Genomic DNA, 13,971 nt, shown 5'->3' with positions numbered 1-13,971 from the left:
AATAAAGGCCCGTTCACACCAAGGACATAATTCTCTAAAGATATAATTCTAAAAATTACCACAACTATAACCATAGGCTGCTCACTGCAGAGCCAGTAGGTGGAGCTTGACGTCCAGCCCGACTATTTTTAAAAAAAAATAGTCACACTCAGGGTCTTCGGGTCAAAAATGACCCCCATAGGAAATGAATGGGAAATTGGCAAAAATGTGAAAATACAGAGTTTTTGTGTGCATACAATCTACAAAACAGCCACGATGCAGAAAAAAAGCACACAACAGTGAAGGGGTGAATCTCTTAAAACAATGGGTGACAATTTTTTTTCCATTTGTTCTCTTTATAATGTAATGTTCAGGTTTGACTGTATTATAAAGTAAAACTGCCACTTAAAATTACCATTTAAACCAACCAAAAAAAATGTTTTTTTAAAAATTAAAAAAAATGACAAATATAGTCTTTGAGAATCTGTTATTATATATTCAAATCAAAAACCTGAAAAAATTAAACAATATGTGAAAAAATCACTAGAGTGTTTCTACCATAGGTTTCTACAGAGAGCTGTAAATCCACTAGTGGTAAAAATGTGCTATTGCGTGATAAAAATGCTCAGTGTGTCCACCAGATGGCTCCGATCTCATTTCAAAAATTGCTTTCATGAGGTCTAGACTTGACTCTAAAATGAAATAAAGCTTTAATAATTTTTTTTAAATTATATATATATATATAAATTTTCTATTATATTCAATGGAAAAAAATGGGTCTTAATTATTGCATAAATATTAATTATAAATTATAAAATTATCTCAAAACACCAAAAAAGAAAAGAAAAAATATTATTGAACAAAAATATATTTCATTGATTTTACTCAAATAAAATGTATCTTAATGCCGCCCTCCGGGTCATTTTTGACCCGAAGGTCCTGAGTGTGAGTCTAAAATGAGGAACCCCAGAGGGTTAATAATGTTAGTCAAAAAACAGCAACAAAAGAGACAATCTGTCATTGCTCTTAACTAAATGACTTCTTTAGCTTTAATAGGTATCTGTATATATTTACTTTGTACAGTAATACAGTTTTCACAATCACTGTAAAGTACTGTTTGTTTAATTTGATCTTTGTTCTCTTGAACTAATTTGAGCTATTGCTTGTTGTTTGTTTATTTGTTCTTATTTTATTGTTGAATTTACTTGTCTTTAATATTTGAACTTTCTATTAGTTAGAATTCGTTTTTGCTGTGACCGTAAATTGGAATCGAGAAGAATTGTCTAAAATGTTGGTATGGTAAAATTATAGGTCAAAAACAATGAAAGCAATGACTTTATTTATATATTTAGACGGGGCCAGTGAATGTCAGGGCAACTATCAGGTTAATAACACCAATCTGGTACCAATTTAAGTACCGGTATGCTACTTCTCACTTATTAGATATAGTAATGAATAGCTGCCGATTTAACTGCCCCTTGAATAGAATAGAATAGAATAGGTATTTTCAAAGATTTACTGAGAGAAAATACAGGATACTTTTTTTTAGCAATTGTACAGTAAAAGGACACATTGTGTTTTATTTCAAGGTTACATCACTGATACTTGGCCTATATTTGCCTGCATGCACTGAGTGCGGTGAGGTGAGGTGAAGTGAAGGACCACCCGCTCTGGACTTTAGAGCAGTGACACGCGCGGGCTCTCCGGCTGCAGGTGTATATAACCCACCTGCGCCTCCTCTACAGGGAGATCCTGGACTTACATACACCACACACTCACAGGACAGGTAGGAACATCGGTCTAAAATCAGTTTGCTTAGTGCTTTGCAAAGCAAGCTTGTTTTAACAGATCGATAGATATTTTTATGCTTTTGTATGTTTTGAGGCTCTTGTGATCTGGCTGTATCAGAGCAAGCATGTGCTCACTGCAGATGAGTGTTTAATCATGAGTGTCGGGGAGTGAATAAACGGTTGCTTAATGGTGTGGTGGAAATGACAGAATATTGACGAATGCTCTGCTGACAGACTGATCATTTCTCAGTATATATAAGTAAACAATGAATCTGTGTGCATTTGTGAGATATTAACACATCCACCACAATCCCAGCAGCGGTGAGCCGACAATCATGAAGACTAGATCACTGAGAAAGAATGAACGACTTTTACTTGTTTACTTTTGTTTACATACTTTAAGTTGTTTATTGTTTGTAATTACTACTATCTAAATAGAAAATAACTTTTTTACTTTTAATTTTCTTGTTTATTGTTTTCATCACTGCTTTATAAAAAGAAAGACTTCATTTTTTACTTTTATATTTACATATTTACTTGAAGCTGTTTATTGTTTGTAAACATGATTTCTAAATAGAATTTTAACTGTTAATTGTTTTTTTCTTGTTTCTTGTTTTCATCACTGCTTTATACTTTTACTTAGCAAGAAAGAAAGAAAGAAAGAAAGAAAGAAAGAAAGTTTACTTAGAACGAAATAAAGAAAGAAAGAACTTTTATTTAAGAAAGAAAGAAAGAAAGAAAGAAAGAAAGAAAGAAAGAAAGAAAGTTTACTTAGAACGAAATAAAGAAAGAAAGAACTTTTATTTAAGAAAGAAAGAAAGAAAGAAAGAAAGAAAGAAAGAAAGAAAGAAAGAAAGAAAGAAAGAAAGAAAGAAAGAAAGAAAGAAAGAAAGAAAGGATGTTTGACCTAACTGATAATGTGTGTTGTATGTGTGTTGTAACTGAAGGCAATGGCACCGACAGCCGAGGCTCATCTCGCCACGCCGCCGGAACTCGGTACGTGTCCCGTATAAATCCACTTCCACTTCCACACCGGGGCGCACTTCCTTCCCCCCTTTTCCCTTTCCCTGCTTCTTTCCTCTCATGCGGTCGGCATATATTTACTCTCACAGACGCAGACCGCCCGGTCAAAGATGCGTTCGAACCCGAACCTCGGTCCTACACGGCGGCAGAAGAGTCCGAGCCGGAGGAGGACCCGTGGGATCTTCCCGAGCTCCGGGACACCGGGGAGAAGTGGTCCGGTAAGAGCAGAGCAGAGCAGCGCACGAGCAGCCGGACTGAACTGAACCCAGCGCGCGCCTCACACTCTTTGTGTGTGTGTGTGTGTGTGTGTGTGTGTGTGTGTGTGTGTGTGTGTGTGTCCTTCTCCCGCAGATCTCGACACGAAGGGGAAAGTTCTGCGCGTTCTCAAGTCCGTCGTGAAGTTCGTTCTCCTGGTGGGTTTGCTCTATGTGTTCGTCTGCTCGCTGGACATCCTCAGCTCCGCTTTCCAGCTGGTCGGAGGTAACGACAAACTTTCTTTAACTTCTTTGAACTTTGCATATTTGTTTTTTCTTTTAAAATAAGTTAGAGCAAGAGAAAATTGTGCTGTACTAAATAGTGCCATATAAAGTGAACAGGTATTTTGGCAAAGACTTTTGAAACGTGCCAAATAACCCCGGGAAGGTGCTGAAACATGAGGCATTGGCCAAAGCTGTGTGTGTGTATAAATAACAATGAAGAAATAAATAATTATCTGTTACTGGAATATATATTTTCCAGGAATAGATAAATGTTTTTTCTGCAAAATAGGAATACATATAGCTCATTCTCTCTAATTTGTTTTGCCATTTGATTCTGAAACGCATTGCATGTAAACACTGCCTGTATTGTGCGCTGCACTACGCTGGCATTTAAAGTTCCCCTGTAGTCAATTTTATCCATTAAAACTCATCTCTGATCTCAAACTGACACGTTTTGTCCATGGAAAAAAAAAATCTTCATGGCTTAAAATAGCTTGAATGTAACTCTACACCCTTGCCTTATTTAGGATGCGGTTCTATAAATATGTAAATTAGCCCCGCCTCCTCTCACTCACTCACTCACTCAGCTCAGAGATCCACTCGATGACACACGTTGATCAGGGGTGCGTTTCCCAAAAGCATCGTTGGCCAACTATATGATCGCAATTTCCATTGAACTCTATTGGTAATGACGGAACTTGCTACCATAGTTGGCTTTGGGAAACGCACCCCTGATTGGTTACAAGGTAGTTTGTGACGTCAGAAACACCAGCGATCTTTGGTTCACTGCAGTTTTAAGGAGAAAATACTCAGCAATGCTGTCGACTTATGAATTTGCACATGGTTTGTCTTAAAGCATATTAAAAACACCACATAGACATATAAACTACATTGCAAGCTTGATTTTCACCACTTTAATCAATTATTGCTATAAAAAGTACTTGATATTCTCTCACTTTATCAATATCACCCTGTCCTATGCTGAAAAGTCATTCTATAAAACATTTAAAAGCTGCTTTTTAAATGAGTTCTTCAATGAAATCAATAGTTATTGAGTGTAAAACGTTATTTCAGCTTTCTTAAATAAATAGTCTTAGTTATAAACAATTCTTAGTTTTTTTTTGTTGTTGAGCATTTTAATTTAGATTAGAGTATTTTAAAATGTGAATCATTTATTCATCTAAAAACTTTTAGGACTGTCTTTTGCCATAGAAGTTTACTGACTTTTTTCACTTTTAATACTTTTTTACTACTTTGCTGTGTAACTCTTCTATGTTGTCCTTTTTCTTCCTGTATAACTATTTTTGTCTTATTTATTAACTTAAGAACTCTTCTATGCTTTACTAAACTATAAAAGTACTCTATACTCTATTCAATCATTGAAACATAAGCAACTGTACTATAGGATAATAACAGTGTTGGGTGTAATGCATTGACAAGCAATAACTGTAATTTAATTACTTTCCCTTTACTCTTAATTTCTCTTTTTACTTCTTTTATTCATCAGAATTACTTCTGATGTAATTGCATTAAATACTCTTTAGACTAGAACAATTCTATAAAACAAGTGGGTTTAACATCAAAATGTAACATCTAATGTTAAAATGTATGTTTTTAATGTCCCTTACATACTTTGGTCAGTTCAAGAATAATTTATGCAATTTTATATTATTTATTTTGAAAGAATTAAGAGCAGTTTCACGTCTATCCTTGTATTGTTCAGCTGCTCAATGTTGATATGGGATTTAGAAAGTAATAATTAAAAAGTAATGCTTTATTTTTTAGAGAGTAATTAGTAATCTAATTACACTGTTGAAGATGTAATTAGTAACTACATGGGTAACACTTTAGAATGCTGTTGCTTCATTAATGAAAGCTACTACTCAGTAACTGTTAGGAACTGGCAGGAATGAAGCAGAGAGTGAATCCAAATGCAAGCACTTTAATAATCCAACAAACAGGTAATCCAGTGTAAACTCAGAACTAGGAACAAGGTACTCAGACTAGACGCAACATTAAACAACAACCGACAGCCAACAACTGAAACACAGGGGTTTAAATACACAGACAAACAAGCTAAACAAGATAACAAGGGGGCGTGGTTAATCAGAAACACAAGTGGAGACTAATCAACAAAACGGGGAACAGCTGAACATGAAACAAGACACATGGCAGGATAACATGACAAACAGGGAATCACATGACAGACAAGAACAAGGAACAAAACACAAAACCCACACCGTGACATAGCCCCCCCCCCCCCCCCTATGGGCGGCTCCCGACGCCCCTTAAAACAAAAATACACAAGTTCCGGAGGGTGGTGATGCGGAGGTGGTCTTGGGGGAGGGAAGGAGGGCCAAGTCTGTGCAGGGAAATGGGACCAGGGCATTGCAAGGGCGCGCAGACGACCAGGGCGGAGAAGACCCCTCGGGCGGCCACGGCGGTGAAGACCCCTCGGGCGGCCACGGCGGTGAAGACCTCTCGGGCGGCCACGGCGGTGAAGACCCCTCGGGCGGCCACGGCGGTGAAGACCTCTCGGGCGGCCACGGCGGTAAAGACCCCTCGGGCGGCCACGGCGGTTAAGACCCCTCGGGCGGCCACGGCGGTGAAGACCTCTCGGGCGGCCACGGCGGTGAAGACCCCTCGGGCGGCCACGGCGGTGAAGACCCCTCGGGCGGCCACGGCGCTGAAGACCTCTCGGGCGGCCACGGCGGTGAAGACCCATCGGGCGGCCACGGCGGTGAAGACCCCTCGGGCGGCCACGGCGGTGAAGACCCCTCGGGCGGCCACGGCGCTGAAGACCTCTCGGGCGGCCACGGCGGTGAAGACCCATCGGGCGGCCACGGCGGTGAAGACCCCTCGGGCGGCCACGGCGGTGAAGACCCATCGGGCGGCCACGGCGGTGAAGACCCCTCGGGCGGCCACGGCGGTGAAGACCTCTCGGGCGGCCACGGCGGTGAAGACCCATCGGGCGGCCACGGCGGTGAAGACCCCTCGGGCGGCCACGGCGGTGAAGACCTCTCGGGCGGCCACGGCGGTGAAGACCCCTCGGGCGGCCACGGCGGTGAAGACCCCTCGGGCGGCCACGGCGGTGAAGACCTCTCGGGCGGCCACGGCGGTGAAGACCCCTCGGGCGGCCACGGCGGTGAAGACCCCTCGGGCGGCCACGGCGGTGAAGACCCCTCGGGCGGCCACGGCAACTCGGGAACAGACACACACACTGGCTCGAGAACAGACATACACACTGGCTCGGGGACAGGCACACCCACTGGCTCGGGAACAGACACACACACTGGCTCTAGTGTGTGCGCAGCCCACACACACCACATGGCTGTGGCCATAATGGCCAGTGTTGCGGTCACTGAGGGTTCAGGCGGCGCACACATGGCGTGACCAGTCTCTGGCTGAGCAGATGTGACGTGAACAGTCTCTGGCTGAGCAGACGTGACGTGGACGGTCTCTGGCTGAGCAGACGTGACGTGAACAGTCTCTGGCTGGGCAGACGTGACGTGAACAGTCTCTGGCTGGGCAGACGTGACGTGAACAGTCTCTGGCTGGGCAGACGTGACGTGGACGGTCTCTGGTTGAGCAGACGTGACGTGAACAGTCTCTGGCTGGGCAGACGTGACGTGGACGGTCTCTGGCTGAGCAGACGTGACGTGAACGGTAAAAGAGGGAGAGGATCAGGCTCAGGATCAGGCTCAGGATCGGCAGAAGTGACGTGAAGCTCAGTCTCTGGATCGGCAGAAGGGACGTGAAGCTCTGGCTGGATGCGGAGATCAGGTGATGACCTGGCATACCACGGGAGGAAACTCTCCAGGCATCTGGAGAGTGCCTCTCCCCAGTCCAGACCCGAGAGATCGGGGAGCTCCCTCGGGTCGACCTCCTTAGCCCCTAGCCGGTAACACAGCTTGATCGCCTCATCTCCGAGAGAGCAGGAGGCAGCGAGGGGGGCAAACCCCCAGGTATACTGAAACAGATCAGGGCTCCTTAGGGCTAAGGCTGCGGTCTCTCCAGCGAACTCCCGGCTCATGCTGGGAAGATCTGGCGAGATCCGTGCTGCTGGATTCATTTGCGGTCGGTTGTTCTGTTACGAACTGGCAGGAATGAAGCAGAGAGTGAATCCAAATGCAAGCACTTTAATAATCCAACAAACAGGTAATCCAGGGTAAACTCAGAACTAGGAACACGGTACTCAGACTAGACGCAACATTAAACAACAACCGACAGCCAACAACTGAAACACAGGGGTTTAAATACACAGACAAACAAGCTAAACAAGATAACAAGGGGGCGTGGTTAATCAGAAACACAAGTGGAGACTAATCAACAAAACGGGGAACAGCTGAACATGAAACAAGACACATGGCAGGATAACATGACAAACAGGGAATCACATGACAGACAAGAACAAGGAACAAAACACAAAACCCACACCGTGACAGTAACAAATGAGTAACACACTAGTAACTAACAAGAAACTCTGATTAATGAATTGGTGAGTAATAGTTGAATGTGGTAGTTCACTTTTAGCTAATCAATAACTACTATTTTTCATACCTCACGGAAGACTAAGAACTACTGTTTACAGGTTTATTATTAATGTGTAATGTATAATATAAGGTAATGGTAACCCATTAGTAATGACTCAAGTGTTACTACATCTTTCTAAAGGAACTACTAGTTATTTGGATCAGTATCTAAAGTGGAGATCATGAGAACACACTAGTGATGACGAAAGTGTTACCAAATTCATCAAAAGGAATTACTATTCAAAATCTTACAAAAAAACTGAAAAGCTTACAATGACTTCAGTCAATATTAGGTAGTTATCATGTTTTTCACTTTAGATACTGATACAAATATGTAGTAACCCTTGAGTAATTACTAGAGGGTTACCGTTACCTTTTATTATAAATTATGCATCATTCATGTGAATTCTGAACCTGTACATAGTAGTTATCTGGGAGGTATGCAAAAAATAGTAGTTACTGATTAGCTACTAGTGAACCACCACATTCAACTGAGCACTATTACCTACTAATTTATTAATCAGAGTTTCTTGTTAGTTAATAGTAGGTACTTGAATGTTAATAGTGTGTTCCTGCGTAGTTATTCATTAATGAAGGAACAGTATTCTAAAGAGTTACCACTACTTGTAAATAGGCCTACTTTTTAAGCACTTACCCAACACTGGATATTAATCATATTTTACTCTATTGAAACTATATTAGTCAAACAGGGAGGGGGGGGTGTTAAAGTGTTTTATCTTTTGTAGGTTGAAGGTGGACATGTACTTCAAACAAGTGGCACTCTATCTAAGCGCACGTCAGTTTAACATGGTTAATGTGTAGAAGAGGCGTGTTATCTGTGAACAGAAATAGATATATTGTGGTTCTGTCACTGTGTGCAGGGAAGGCAGCGGGCGATATCTTCCAGGACAATGCCGTCCTGTCTAACCCGGTGGCTGGGCTGGTGATCGGAGTTCTGGTCACTGTTCTGGTTCAGAGCTCAAGCACCTCATCCTCCATTGTGGTCAGCATGGTGTCATCTGGATGTGAGTGTGTGTGTGTGTTTCTGACTCGCGCTCATACAGGTATCTGATACATGATAAGCACCTCCATGTAACAACAGTCGCACAGATTGTTTCAAAGTAAAAAGAAATCGATATCCACGCTGTAAAGTGTGCAGCCGTTGCCTTAACGCACTTCCACCTCAAATGACTCTTGGAAATGACATTAATTTGTTCATTGTAACGCATTCATCTTGATTCTGTCGTATTAAGTGTTTAATCTCAATTGCTAGTTGAATTGTATTAGAGTATGACGTACACTACCGTTGGGGTCAGTAAGATATTTTAGGATATTAATACTTTTATTGAGTATTCTCTTGATCATGAAATCATCATATTAGAGTGATTTCTGAAGGATCATGTGACACTGAAGACTGAAAACACAGCTTCGATAACAGGAATAAATGAGATTTTAAAAATAATACAATAGAAAAGTCATTTTTAATTGTAGTAACATTAGTTTTGTTTTCTGTATTTTTGATAAATGCAGTCTTGGTGAGCATAAGACACTTATTTCAAAAACATTTTCAACTTCTGAATGGTAGCGTAAATATAATTATTCACTGTAAATTCAGTGTTGGAGGTGAAGTCGGCAGTGCCAATCATCATGGGTGCCAATATCGGCACTTCTGTGACAAACACCATCGTGGCTGTGATGCAAGCAGGAGACCGCAATGAGTTTCGCAGGTAAACCCAACTGTGGATATAGCTTTTTGTTTGTGTTAAACAGTGTTCCCACAGTCATGGACAACATAAAAGTTCATCAAGTTTTAAAAATCTGATGTCCAGACCTGGAAAAGTCACGTAAATAAGCGAAATCTTATGTCTGTAGTGCTTTGCTCTAAAATATTTGATCACCTATATATTGCTGTTTGTGAGTTTTTTGTCATTTTTAAAAGGGTCATGACATGAGAAATCAAATTTGCCTTGGTCTTTTTACATATAACAGGTCTTTATACCAATAAAACTTTCTGCTTAAAATTAAAATTTCTCGTTTTGAAATTGTGGGATCTGTGACGTCACACAGGAAAATACATTTGTATATGAAACTTCATCTCCTCAAAGGCCCCCCCCCACTGGCGTTCAGTCTCTTAACTGCTGACACATGTTCCTACACCAGATGCGAGCTTCACGTTGCATCAAAAGCAAATAGAACGTCTCAGGTTACGACTGTAACCCTTGTTCCCTGAGAAGGGAAGGAGACGATGCGTCGATGACGCTTTGGGAACGCTCCTGCATGACTGCGTCTGAAGCACTTATGTCAACTAGTCCAACGGCGAGAGTGAGCGTCACGGGCGGGTGACGTCACGACCAGGAAAGGATAAAAGCACATCCGGTTTAGAACCACGCTAGCTTAGATAAAGGCCGAAGCAAGTCGATCACAGGGATGTAGGAAGTATGGCATAGTGACGCGTCAATGACGCTTTGGGAACGAGAATGCCCAACACGCCATACGAACAAGAGCCTGTCTGTGTGAATACTGAGAGCACAACTGAGACAAGAGCACCTGTGAACCTGGGGAAGCACCCAGGTCGAAGTTGTAAAACCTTACGAATGTGAGTGGAGAGGACCAGCCCGCCGCATAACACATCATACAGGGATAACTACTTACAGTCGTGCCCAGAATTAATCATACCCCTGGTAAATATGATCAAAAATGGCTGTAAAAAAATAAATCTGCATCGTTTATCCTTTTGATCTTTCCTTAAAAAAATTGGCAAAAATCTAACCTTTCATTGAAGTAAAAGAATTGAAAATGGGGGGGAAAATCACATTATAAAATAAATATTTTTCTCCAAAACACGTTGGCCACAATTATTCATACCCCTAGAATTTTTCATGAATAAAATATCTATGAAGTATATTCCCATTAATATTTACCTTTTTTAGCACACCAGGGTGACTAGGAACATGAAATTGTCCAGCCATGACTTCTTGTTTCACAGGAGTTTAAATATGAGGAAACACAAAGGCCAAATTCCCTTAATCATCCATGACAATGAATAAAACCACAGAACATGGTTCTGATGTGCATCAAAAGATTGTTGAGCATCACAAAATAGAAAGTGGATGTAAGAAAATAGCTAAAGAATTGAAAAATCCCATTTTGACCATCAGGGCAATAATTAAGAAGTTATAATCAACTAAAGATGTTATGAATCTGCCAGGAAGAGGACGTGTGTCTATATTTTCTTAATGGACGGTGAGGATGAAAGTTTGAGTGGCCAAAGACTCTCCAACGATCACAGTTGGAGAATTGCAGAGATTACTTGAGTCTTGGGGTCAGAAAGCCTATACAAATATTTAAGAAAAATGCTCCTCGCTCATCCAAATACAAACTCCAGCATATTCAGTGGTCAGACACGACTGGATCTTCAAACGGCACAGGGTTCTGTGGTCAGATGAAACTAAAAAAAGAGCTTTTTGGCATCAAACACACTAGATGGGTTTGGTGCACACAAGGATAAAAAGTATCCCATGTGTACAATTTAATATACCATTGGATCTTTAATGTTGTGGGCCTATTTTTCTGCTGGAGGTCCTGGACTTCTTGTTCAGATACATGGCATTGTGGATTCTATCAAATATCAACAGATCAAAAATCAAAACCTGACGCCTTCTGATAGAAATCTTATAATGGGCCGTGGTTGGATCTTCCATCAGGACAACGATCCAAAACAAACATCAAAATCAACACAAAAATGTGTTAGGGAGCACAAAATGAAGCTTCTGCCATGACCGTCCCAGTTCCCTGACCTGAACCCTATAGAAAATGAGTGGGCTGAACTAAAGAGAAGAAGCACCAACATGGATCTGGGAATCTGAAGGATCTGGAGAGATTCTGTATGGAGGAATGGTCTCTGATCTCTTGTCAGGTGTTCTCCAAACTCATCAGACATTATAGAGAAGACTCAGAGTAGTTATCTTGGCAAAAGGAGATTGCAAAAAGGTATTTAATAAAAGGGTATGAATAATTGTGGCCAACGTGTTTTGGAGAAAAACATTTATTTTATAATGTGATTTCCCCCCCACTTTCAAATCTTTTACTTCAATGAAAGGTTAGGATTTTGCCAATTTTTTTAATGAAAGATCAAAAGGATAAACGATGCAGATTTATTTTTTATAGTCATTTTTTATCATATTTACCAGGGGTATGATTAATTCTGGGCACGACTGTATATAATAAGGCTTCTAAGCCGCCATACTCCTATCCTGGTCTAAAAGCACCACGGAGGAAATGAACAAAGATCCCCCCCCCCCCCCCCCCCCCCTCGGGGAAATACCACCAAAAGGGACATGGTAGGCACTAAGGCCACCACGTACACCTTCAGTGTGGAAGGGGATAACCCTGCGGAAAAACGAACCCGCAGTAACTCCAGCACTGTACCAATCGGGCAGTAAACTGGGCCCCACTGTCCGAGATCTGCAATATGAAGTGAAAACCCATCACTTAATACATACAGTTTCCTTGTGGAGGGAGCTCTGGAGAGAAGTCAAGTCAAGTCAAGTCATCTTCATTTATATAGCGCTTTTAACAATGGAGATTGTTTCAAAGCAGCTTTACAGAGATAAACATACAATTTACGGTAACAGAGATTGTTTTGGCTTTATAGCGATTTTGAATAGTGTTATTTCGGCTAAAGTTGGTTTTGATTGATTCACTTCCAGCAAAATTATCATTTGTTATTACATTAGGGGCCACTAAGATGACGGCGTTCTCTCTAAACAGACTTTAAACGCGAACCTGTGACCGGATGGCGTTCACATGCGCATTAAAAATTGATTCTATAGTTATATTCGTTTGAATATGTGTGCGCAGGTATGTAATTTCCCTACAAACCATGCCTAAACAAACTACTTGTCTTGCCTATAAATTTGATACAGAATTTTATTTTATCACTTCGGGGTACGCGAACCGGATTTTCAACAACGCTTTATCTGTAGAGTGGGAAAGGGATCCTCCATAGGGAGAGGATAGTTGACACTTCAGCACTGCATTGTCATCGGGTCCAGGCGAATCTCCTTCGTCAGATCTGGATACGGCCTGGATCCGGCATGGATCCGGCATGCTGCAGGAAAACCTCGGGATAAACAAAGACACTAAAGTTAGCGTAGATGCCATTCTTCTTATGATGTAACGAGTACATCTGGATTTAAGGGAAGTGTTCCCAGTTCCGGCTGACCTAATCTATGCAGCCTAACATTGAATTATAGAAGTCTATAATGTATTATGTGTATGCTAGGTCAAAGAGATGTGTTTTTAGTCTAGCTTTGAACTGACAGAGTGTGTCTGCTTCCCGGACAATGGTAGGAAGACTGTTCCAAAGTTTTGGTGCTAAATAAGAAAAGGATCTCCCGCCAGCAGTCGATTTAGATATTCTAGGTATTATCAACTGGACGGAATTTTGAGATCGCAATAGAAGTGAAGGACTATAATGCTATAAAAGCTCGCTCAAGTACTGCGGAGCTAAACCATTTAGTGCTTTGTAAGTAATCAACAATATTTTAAAATTTATACGATGTTTAATAGGCAGCCAATGCAGTGTTGACAGAACCGGGCTAATATGGTCATATTTCCTGGTTCTGGTAAGAACTCGAGCTGCTGCGTTTTGAACTAGCTGTAGTTTATGTATTAAGCGTGCAGGGCAACCACCCAGTAGAGCATTACAATAATCTAGCCTTGAGGTCATGAACGCATGGACTAATTGTTCCGCATTTGTTAATGAGAGCATATGGCGTAATTTAGATATGTTTTTAAGATGGAAAAATGCGGTTTTACAGATACTAGACACGTGACTTTCAAATGAGAGATTGGTATCAAAGAGCACACCCAGGTTCCTAACCGACGACGAAGACTTAACAGAGCAGCCATCTAGTGTTAGACAGTATTCTAGGTTATTAGGAGTGGAAGTTTTTTGTCCAATAATTAGAATCTCTGTTTTTTCAGAATTTAGTAGTAGGAAATTACTAGTCATCCAATTTTTTATATCGGCTATGCATTCCGTTAATTTTGTGAAGTATGGTCTCCACAACCAGTGTTGGGCAGTAACGCGTTACTATTAACGCGTTACTGTAACGCAGTTACTTTTGACAGTAACTAATACTGTAACGCATTACTTTTTAAATA

The 13,971-nt window shown here is 41.3% G+C and overlaps 1 protein-coding gene across 1 annotated transcript in view; it reads left to right on the top strand.

Moving 5' to 3' along the window:
• The first annotated feature begins 2,716 nt into the window (after window positions 1-2,716).
• Window positions 2,717-13,971, top strand: part of slc34a2b (solute carrier family 34 member 2b) — a 28,783-nt gene continuing 17,528 nt past the window's right edge. Inside the window, exons 1-5 of the mRNA XM_056240423.1 lie at window positions 2,717-2,765; window positions 2,882-3,010; window positions 3,144-3,272; window positions 8,685-8,828; window positions 9,419-9,530. Of these exons, the coding sequence (XP_056096398.1) occupies window positions 2,720-2,765; window positions 2,882-3,010; window positions 3,144-3,272; window positions 8,685-8,828; window positions 9,419-9,530 (560 nt within the window). The 5' untranslated portion in view covers window positions 2,717-2,719. The remainder of the gene's footprint in view (window positions 2,766-2,881; window positions 3,011-3,143; window positions 3,273-8,684; window positions 8,829-9,418; window positions 9,531-13,971) is intronic.

This window comes from Rhinichthys klamathensis, unplaced genomic scaffold (genome assembly GCF_029890125.1).
Source record: "Rhinichthys klamathensis goyatoka isolate OS25496 unplaced genomic scaffold, OSU_Roscu_1.1 h1tg000597l_1, whole genome shotgun sequence".
Classification (NCBI taxonomy): Eukaryota; Metazoa; Chordata; class Actinopteri; order Cypriniformes; family Leuciscidae; genus Rhinichthys; species Rhinichthys klamathensis.
Note: the sequence above shows the minus strand (reverse complement) of the source record. Positions and strands in the feature narration are given on the sequence as shown.